This window comes from Rhipicephalus microplus, chromosome 3 (genome assembly GCF_043290135.1).
Source record: "Rhipicephalus microplus isolate Deutch F79 chromosome 3, USDA_Rmic, whole genome shotgun sequence".
Lineage (NCBI taxonomy): Eukaryota > Metazoa > Arthropoda > Arachnida > Ixodida > Ixodidae > Rhipicephalus > Rhipicephalus microplus.
The window spans coordinates 27,388,807-27,397,829 of record NC_134702.1 but is presented as its reverse complement, the minus strand read 5'-3'; the positions used below and the strand labels follow the sequence as shown (position 1 = coordinate 27,397,829).

The 9,023-nt window shown below is 46.1% G+C and overlaps 1 protein-coding gene across 1 annotated transcript; it reads right to left on the bottom strand.

Annotated features, from left to right (window-relative positions):
* Window positions 1-4,111: 4,111 nt before the first annotated feature.
* LOC119162128 (kelch-like protein 17) lies at window positions 4,112-7,699 on the bottom strand. The gene is made up of 3 exons (XM_075887809.1): window positions 7,460-7,699; window positions 6,603-6,809; window positions 4,112-4,389 (listed from the first exon to the last, which is right to left on the bottom strand). The coding sequence occupies exons 1-3, from the start codon at window positions 7,697-7,699 to the stop codon at window positions 4,177-4,179; spliced, it is 660 nt and encodes a 219-aa protein (XP_075743924.1). The 3' UTR covers window positions 4,112-4,176.
* Window positions 7,700-9,023: the final 1,324 nt, after the last annotated feature.

Below are 9,023 nucleotides of genomic sequence, written 5' to 3'. Positions count from 1 at the left end.
AGTTCATATATGAGGCTTACTTCACCCCCCCTCCCCCTCTGCCGGATTGGAGGGCTCACTTTTTAATAATCAATTTATAGTATGAACTTTGCGTCCCCCTTTTGGGTGGCCAGGAAGGGCGGCATCTCCCCCCCCCCCATGATGTGGACGCAAAGTCAGTACTATATATTGAGTAATAGGGACTGGGCACTGTAACTCGTCAGAAGGGGAAGGGGCGGGAAAAGTCAGTTCCATATATGAACTTCGCCCTCTAGAACGGGAACCCTACGCAGGCCTATGAGAATAATCCTCCGATGTGGGAGACTACCTGAGAAAAGCCCACCAGCGAAAACTGCACACGCAAAGCATCTCCTTAATGAATGTCCGATGTGTATCCTACCTTTTGTAAATATATGTGTTCAGTTCGTTATACACTGTGTCGAAACAATTGCGCTGTAGGGAAAATTGCCACATCATAGGAGAATTCATCGCATTCTGTGCTGTATGTCCATGTATAATCTGTCCGTTAAGGTCAAAGCAAATTTAAGAACTAGTCGATGTGTGCTCAGAGCCGGTGATATGTGTGTTCTATTAACTGAATCGTTTACACACTCATTTTAAGCTAGCCCCAACATAGAAACGATGGCCACCTCCACGGCAACAGGAAAGGAATACGTGATCAGAGCTTTCCCGATGCCCACTCAATGGATATGCGTAATGGGACACAAGATGTGCGTGCACCAGAGAAGCTTGCCTGGGTTTGAATCCCTGCATGTGATTCATGAGCCAGCGTCCCGCCCTGGAGTCGTACGTCTCGATCGTGTCACGCTCGCGGCCTTCGCTCCAGCCGCCTACCACGAAGAGCATCTGGTACGGCATGCGTGGCAACCAGCGATCAGGGTTGCGCGCCGAGCCACAGCGCTCGCACTCAAGCTGCGGGAACGATGTTCCTGCGGGAGAATGAGTATATTGACGTCGCCTCCGACCACAAAAACTGGGATGAAGTGTTACCATTCGCCACGTACGCCTTCAACACGGCGAAACACGAAACGACAGGCTACAGCCATTTCTATCTGCTTTACGCTCGCTCATCTCGACATACGCTGGACAGTATCTTTCCTTTTGTCGTCCATGACGATTTAACAATTGCGGAAACTTTGTGTCGTGCGGAAGAGACACGTCGACTTGCCTGTTTACGAACACTGGCAGCGCAAGACTTCTCTAAAACTCGCTACGACAGTCAACACCGGCATGTAACCTATGCCCCCGGTGATCTAGTGTGGGTGTGGACCCTAGTACGCAGACGTGGCTTGAGCCAAAAGCTACTGGCACACTACGCCGGTCCGTTCGTAATACTCCATCGTCTCATCGAGGTCAACTGTGAAATTGCACGTGTCACCACTAGTGGCCAACGTTTATGCAAGACAGAGGTGACGCATGTTGCCCGCCCGAAGCCGTTTACATGAAGGATACAGGAATGACTTGCCCTGAGGGCTTTGTCTTAGACAGGAGGAATGATACGAAGTGTCACTACCAGGAAAAACAAGGGAAGCACGCGTAGAGAAGGAAGACGACGTTGCGTCTACTGTGATCGCGGACTCAGTGCCCATTAAAAACCCCTTAAGTTACCTCACCGTACGTAACAATATGTTGCTATTGCCAAAAGCCCAATAACGTGCTGAAGGAAACGCTTGAACTGCTCTGCTGGACTATGTAGACTAGACTGTGTGCTGTCATAGCGTCTTAGGGCTTTGCGTTATGCATACTGTGTGTCTCTTTCAGTTTACTGTTTCCACGCTCTCAGTATACCTGTACTCATTCAGTGTTTTGTCGTGGGGTTCAGGTTCCCAAAAGAGCACAGTCTGAACAAGATTATGAAAAAGATTAAACCGCATGCTTGGACGAGCTGGAAAGGCATACGCTTTTATGCTGCGCAAGAGACGACAGACCAATAGAAGTAGGGCACAGGTAACAAAGCTTTTAAAAGCAAGGTTACCGGCCAAAACACCAGGTTCTCATGCAGCTGCTTTCGTAACTCAAAACAAATCATTCGGAGCCGAACTCGCGTCATCATGCTTGGAAGCATGGTAAATCAGTCAGCCAAAGAACTTTATAAATGTTCCTGAGAAGCCGATGCCCTTCAAGAGGGCGGGTCGGCTGCAGACCGCACCCACGTTGGGACAGGAAGGGCTATTCTAACTGACTCTGAGAACTAATTGCATAATGCAGACTGCGTATTGCATTATATAGTTTGACGCACGTGCTCTGAAGACACTCGAATACCGATTGGCCGCGTTTCCCGACCATGTTGAGGAAGTGTTACAGGAGAACTGCTCTTCCCGGCAATTCACTGGTGGTCACTACAAGCTCTCCGACGTTGATAGTCCCGCGAACTTTGATGTAGTAATCGGTAATCCGTGTGAGATTTCGACACACGTCTTTTGGTTGCAGCAGCGTCAGCGGCGTTGGTGTTGCTGCTGTCGCCGTAGCCATCGAAGGGGGGCACCGCGTCGGCTGCGCCTGGAGAGCAGCAGCGGGCAGCGCACTGCACCAGCAGGAGCGGGCTAGGCGAGCACAGGCAGGGGCCCTGCTGCTGTGGTTCCCACACAACTTGGCTGAACGCGCGGCTGCGCGCCAGCGTCGGATGCGAGCGGCAGAAGTCTTCCAGCGCCCTGCGCTCAGTGATGCATTACGTGAACGCCTCCTCGTACACCCATATCACTAGCATGTAAAGAAAATACTCGGTGATAATATCAGAAGCTGTGTTATGAAACAGTCGTCATAACGGATTAAGGTACACCTATGTAGCGGCTTCTTGATTAGGCTGATCGAGCTTCATAAAACAACACATCAGAGGAGCTTGCCTTGGCCCAGGTTTTGGAATAACGAAAAGAATATAAAGGTACCTCAAAGACCACCGGAACGGTGGGTGCATAATTCGTTTACATTAAAGCATCATAAATTAGTACGAAAAATTGCGTATGCGGTGCGTGCAATAATTTACTTTTACCCGACGCAACGAAATTCGGGGATATTGCCCTATTGTTCAGAGCTTGTCAAAGGCTCAGTTAACGATCGTTACAGATACCTTAAGTGAGACAAACAGTGGTTAATACAAAAACATCCATCAACCTATCAGTGGCTTTGTAGTAAATTATGTGTGATGTATTGAACAAAGAACAATGTACTTCAGCACCCGTACTCACAAAAATTATTTTTTGCTAAGATTGCTCTTAAATGAAGTGACAATCGGCTAGGACGTGCGATTACATAATAGCAGAAATGAAAAGACCTCGAAACATCGTGACATATTCCAGCATTCTTCTCGCGTAGTGACTTGAACTTATACTTCTAAATCATGCTTAAAATTAACAAACACTGTTATGCATGTCACGCATCCCTGAGGGAAAAGCAGCTTGAAGCTGGATCATAGATTATGGAGTGTCCATCACCTTCATGTACGTTGACGCTTAGTCTGATACTGTCACGCACTAGGCCTGAAAACCAGAGTTTGTATATTGTGGTGGTTTTGTCGCACAATATGTTATCCAGCCCCACTCAATTCGGTGCAATCACAACGTAAACTGAGTTGCATGGCGAGAAGCGGCGTTTTCATTGTGGACGCCAGTGGATAAAGTCGAGCCGTGGCGCATGCGCAGTAGACCACCACGCACGAACACGCACTGCTCTCGCACTCAGTGTATGCAGCATGCGACTTGATATTCACTGCAGAAAGCTAAATTCTCATTACGAATGTTTGTCGTCGTTTTTCATTTTATCATTCTGTAATTGGGACTCGGTGTGTGGTAAGCTGTCTGTTGCGTTAAAAAAAAAGAGGCACAAAAACCTTAGTTGTTGGTCAACTGGTTCAGGTATTCCGAAACATGAACAAATTCTTAGCGATTCCTCTCGGCCAATTGCAAATGACGCTTAGGAAACTATTTTCTTTTTTGCGATATAACTCTTAAACTAACACTGCATTTACAAAAAAAAAGAAATTTCCTTTTTATTGTTTCCACAAACCGAATAAATGAATACGGTAAAGAATGCCGCTTTACACAAAGATAAATCAGTGCAAACTTACAGTCCCCATTCATATTCTTTAATCCCGGGAACTGGTTTTCAGTTTCGTAATAATTAGGTACCCCTTACGGTGATTGGAGCAACGAGCTAGCCCAACTTTCGCTTCTAGTTCCCTTACAATGAGTCGCAGAGGCCGACCCGGAATGACTGCAGCAGCCTCGACATAGTTGCGCCAGACCCTCCCGCAAACGCATTTCTCGCCGATGACCATCGCACTATGGCGTGCAGGAGGTCCACTTCGTCGTGCACGTTCAGTTCGTTGGAGGAAAGTAGTTCGACGAGCAGCGATTCGGTGACCACCGGAAACTCGTCGCTTGTACGCCACACCTGCGTCGAATATGCAGTGGTTAGCGCGGAAGGATTGCCCTACCACAGAACGCTAATTCTTGATCCTAATTGTTCTTAATTAGCCGAGTTGGTGAGATCCTCAATGCATAGTTTGCCGATAAAGAACAGGCTGAGGAAGATAAGACGAAAACAACTGGTATCGTAAGGTGTCTAACCAGTAAATAAGGCTCCATATCTGTACGTCAACGGTCAAGCCACTTCTTTGTAAAGTATATTTTTCACAATACACTGTGTACGGAATCACTCGTGCTTAGAAATTGGCGTGTGAAAGCAATCAGTACATGACACTCGAACAATTTTCAACACTGTTAGTGAACGCCTGAAATTGTTCCACTGATACAAGCTTAGCATTGTATATGCACATATGCATGAACATCCATGTATATTACATATACGCACGTCCACTTATGCAAACGCATTGTACGCGATACGAGCACAGCACTGTACGAAAACTGTGTAAGCCTACGCATGGCTTGCACAACAACCACAATGACTATAGGGAGGAGTCGAGTACCCTGAAGAGTATAATGCGAATATAACCCTTAGGTTTAGAAACGGCCCTCCGACTTGACTGGCGTTCTTTCCTTAGCTGACAAAATGTAACACCTGCAGATGCATTCCTCGTTTAAAACCTTGATTTTGAATATAAATCGAGACAACGTCACACGCGAGCTCAAAGAAACGTTATTTATCAAAAGGAAGGGCCTGGACTGCGTCAGCGAACCGTCAGAGATATTAGACGAATATGAACTGTCCTTTTTAGAAATGCTTGGCTGAAATGACTCCTCGCATAACCTGGTATATCCACAGTGTATGACCAAGAAACGAAAAAAAAAATGTTTTAGGGGCGAAGCTCCTTACAGCGGCACCCGTTCGTCCCTTGTAGCCGTTTTAGTATGTAACAAGTATAACATTTTGACCTCCAAGGTGGTGCCGTTGAGAGATTTTTTCTGTGCGATGTTGAACAATAAGAAATGGTGCTTAATGTATACATTCCAATGGTGGCTAATGGAGAATGAGAGACAAGAGCATTCAGTTTTTAGTTAACGCGCACGCTGCGATCCTCATTAGCAGCCTTTGACATGTACATTGAGCACTTTCTGACAAGAAAGGGTTGCTACGTTATACTCGCTGGGTGTAACCTCCTTAGTTTTAGAAAGGTTTAGCGAGCGTTGAGCCGCAGTGCCATAAATACAATGAACTAGTATATACCATGTATGAACTCGAGGTGCTTAAAGGTGGGAAGTAGATACGAAGCGCAAGCCGTAAGAAAGTAAGAGCCGAATTCTCCTGTCTCTCATTTCCCATTAGCAGCAATTGGCATGTACATTGAGCACTGTCTGACAGGAAAATGTTGCTACGTTATACTCGCTGGGCGTAACCTTCTTGGTTTTAGAACGGTTTAGCGAGCGTTGGGCCGCAGTGCCATGAATACAGTGAACTAGTATATACCATGAACTCGAGATGGTTAAAGGTGAGAAGTAGACCCGAAGCGCAAGCCTTAAGAAAGTGTGCATGTGCCACCTCTTTTTTAATCTTTGGAATGTCCGCTGGATGGCGGTGCTTCTACGTGGGGAATATATGATGAAAATATGCAAGATGGTGGTACTTGGAGTGTTGAATAGATGGACAAACGGACACACAAACAGATGCATGGATGGACGCATGAACGGACGCAGGGGCGGATGCATGGACGAACGCAGGGACAGACACACAAACAGACGCACGCACGCACGGGCGGATGGACGCATGTACGGTCATACAGATGGACGCATGGACGGACGGAAGCAAGAACGAATGTACGGACGAATGCTTCGCCCCACTCTCCATCATTCACTCCGTGGATATGCTGCCAATTTTTTTCTAATGGCTTCTACAGTGTTGTTTTGTAGATTCTGTTGCTGTGTTCATTATTTAATTTTTATGTTGATGTTACTCTGGCCATACACACCACGTTTCATACATCACATATCCGTTTTTGTTAAATATACGTCATCACGCTTAACTTTTGATTGTTTATAAGTACGCCATGTGATTAGAGCTGTCAGAATGTGAGCCTACATGTATTCACGTTTTCTTCCAACAAAAATCTGTTGTGAGTAGGCGTTCGTCCACGTCACCAACTAGCCCAACAAAAGTTTAATAGGGAATTTTCGGCAGCAGAGTGCGCGTGTCGAAGGCGTATCACTGACCTGGTCGAAGTGCTCGCGCACGTAGCTCAGCACTGCTTTGCTGAAGTTCGGGCAGTGGTACCACTGCACCAAGGAAGCGATGCCCAGACAGTTCTCGATCCTCAGGTTGCGCAGCAAGTAGTGCAAGCACTGGTTGCGCGCCTCGTCCATGAGCAGCATGTCTGCTGTCGCCAGGATCTCGGTCACGTTGTTTTCGTTGAGACACAGCTGGTGCAGAAGAAACGAATTCAGCGTCAGAATTAGCTCCTAATTCATAGAAGCAATTTAGGCTGCGCCATAGTATTATGACTTGAACCGAAGTGATGGATAACGTGAAGCGATGACATGCATCAACAACCTTCCTTTTGTACCCGCCTTTCCAAAGAAATGGTGGTGTTTGAACAGTTTCGGGAATGTGACATCAGGAGGGCTCGTCCTCCATTATACCCAGAGAGCTGCGTCGCCATAACTGTACACTTTAATAAGTGACAGAACAAGTCTGACTCAGTAAAAATAGAAAGGACAGACTTGGCATTCCCCTTAAATGACTGGGATGGGCCCGCACCTGGCCCCCTCTGCGCACGTGCCTATATGCGCACTGCAGGCACGAACTCCCATCTCTCCGCTGCGATGTGATAGATAGTAATAATAATATCTGGTGGTTGGAGTCTCACAACCAAGATCCGACTATGAGTGCGGCCGTAGCGGAGACCTTTGACGTGCACTGAAATGGCACAGCACATGGGTCTCTAGCATTTCTCCTCCATCAAACTGCGACCAACGCCACGGTCGGGATCAAACCCGTGACCTTCTGGTCAACAGCCGAGCTCCTCAAGCACTGCTTCAGCACGGCAGAGAAAAGTAGATAGGGGGCTCACCTTATTCGAATAGCAGTAACCGAGCAAAGCGTCCATCGCGGAAGCCGACACGTCCTGTAGCAGAACGTCGCAACGGCCTCCTTGGTTCACGGAGAAGAGGGCCTGAAGGACGGGACTCGATGCGCCCAGAAATCCGCGGTGGACCCTAAACTCCCCGCCATTGGCCGTTCGAATAACGCAGTCGTGCGTCAGGCCTTCAAGCTCCTGCTGTGACTGGTCGCCCCAGAAGACCGCGGACATGGTTCCCCGAGCAAAGAGATGTCGCGTCGATGCGGAAATAACGGAAGCCTTGCATGCGCCACGAGAATCTCGAGCTGGCTGCGATGATGGTTGCGATCTCACATGGCTCGTACCAACATCGATAGAATGGTCAAAAATTGTTCATATAATACTCTTAGAAGTATTTCACATATTAACTAATGAATGCCGGGGAAAACACAGAATCAATTATAATTTATACCAGGTCTATCAATAAAACATGAAAGAAATAAAAATTACCAGAAATCGATAACTCTGAGAGTAGAAAAAAAAGAAAAGTACATAAATAAAAATAAAGGCGGATTTTTGAACAAAACTAAGGCAACTGAAAGAATAACAACACAAGCACTAAAGATGACTTAGATGCTTTAGGCGTCCCTTTTTTTTTCAACCTCTTTATGCGGTTCGACATAAGCCACCATAATAATTGAAATGACTGAGCATCATTATCATTATGATATTGCTCAAACTGAACTCTCTAAGTTCGTCGTTTTACCTTACTCTTGGTATGAAATACAATATATTTTTAACGAACTGAAGGCACTTTGAGCTTTTCTATCTATCTATCTATCTATCTATCTATCTATCTATCTATCTATCTATCTATCTATCTATCTATCTATCTATCTATCTATCTATCTATCTATCAACAATTTATTGCTGTTAGTGAAGTAGGTGGGATGTGACGTGGAAAAGAACGCCCTTTTTTATTATTTGTGCACTGGGTCGAACTTCAGACAGGTAAATGACCACGAATCAGTGAAATGGTAGAAAAACCACGTTCTATTAACCGTTACTCAGGGTAAAAGAAGTCCTTTTTAGGGGCGATTTCTGGCGCACCTTGCTTACAACTCTGTCTTCGCCAATTCATATCGGCACCTGGCCTTACAATGGTACTAATCCTCACTAGTTAATAATTTGGAAAGTTTCGCATAACGTTTTCCGGTTCCTGTGAAGGTGCAACTGGCCTTGGCCTGCGAAGACCAGGTATAAGGATCCTGCCCACCTGAGGCGCACACCGCGCTTTCTCAGAAAAAAAAAAGTTTATTCTCGCCGTCTTATTCCTGCGAAAGTTTTGTTGCTGAATAACACTGGGTGTGCCAAGGCACGTAGCTGTATAAATATGGCTACATTTTTTCTTTAACATTTTGTCTGTATTCGAAACGTTAAAAATAATAAAAGAGAACATATGGACGCAAATTATTCTTCGTCACTTTTTTAACTAACGCAACCAGTGACCATCTATGCGATTTTTGTTGAATTCGTGGCGACTGTCACTTTAAGAACGCCATGATAGTGCTCATAC

Coding starts and splice junctions, on each gene's coding strand:
- LOC119162128 (XM_075887809.1), bottom strand. CDS start 7,699: ATGTCCGCGGTCTTCTGGGGCGACCAGTCACAGCAGGAGCTTGAAGGC. Junction 6,810..7,459: donor GTTACTGCTATTCGAATAAG/GTGAGCCCCCTA, acceptor CTTCTGCACCAG/CTGTGTCTCAACGAAAACAA. Junction 4,390..6,602: donor TGCGCGAGCACTTCGACCAG/GTCAGTGATACG, acceptor TATTCGACGCAG/GTGTGGCGTACAAGCGACGA.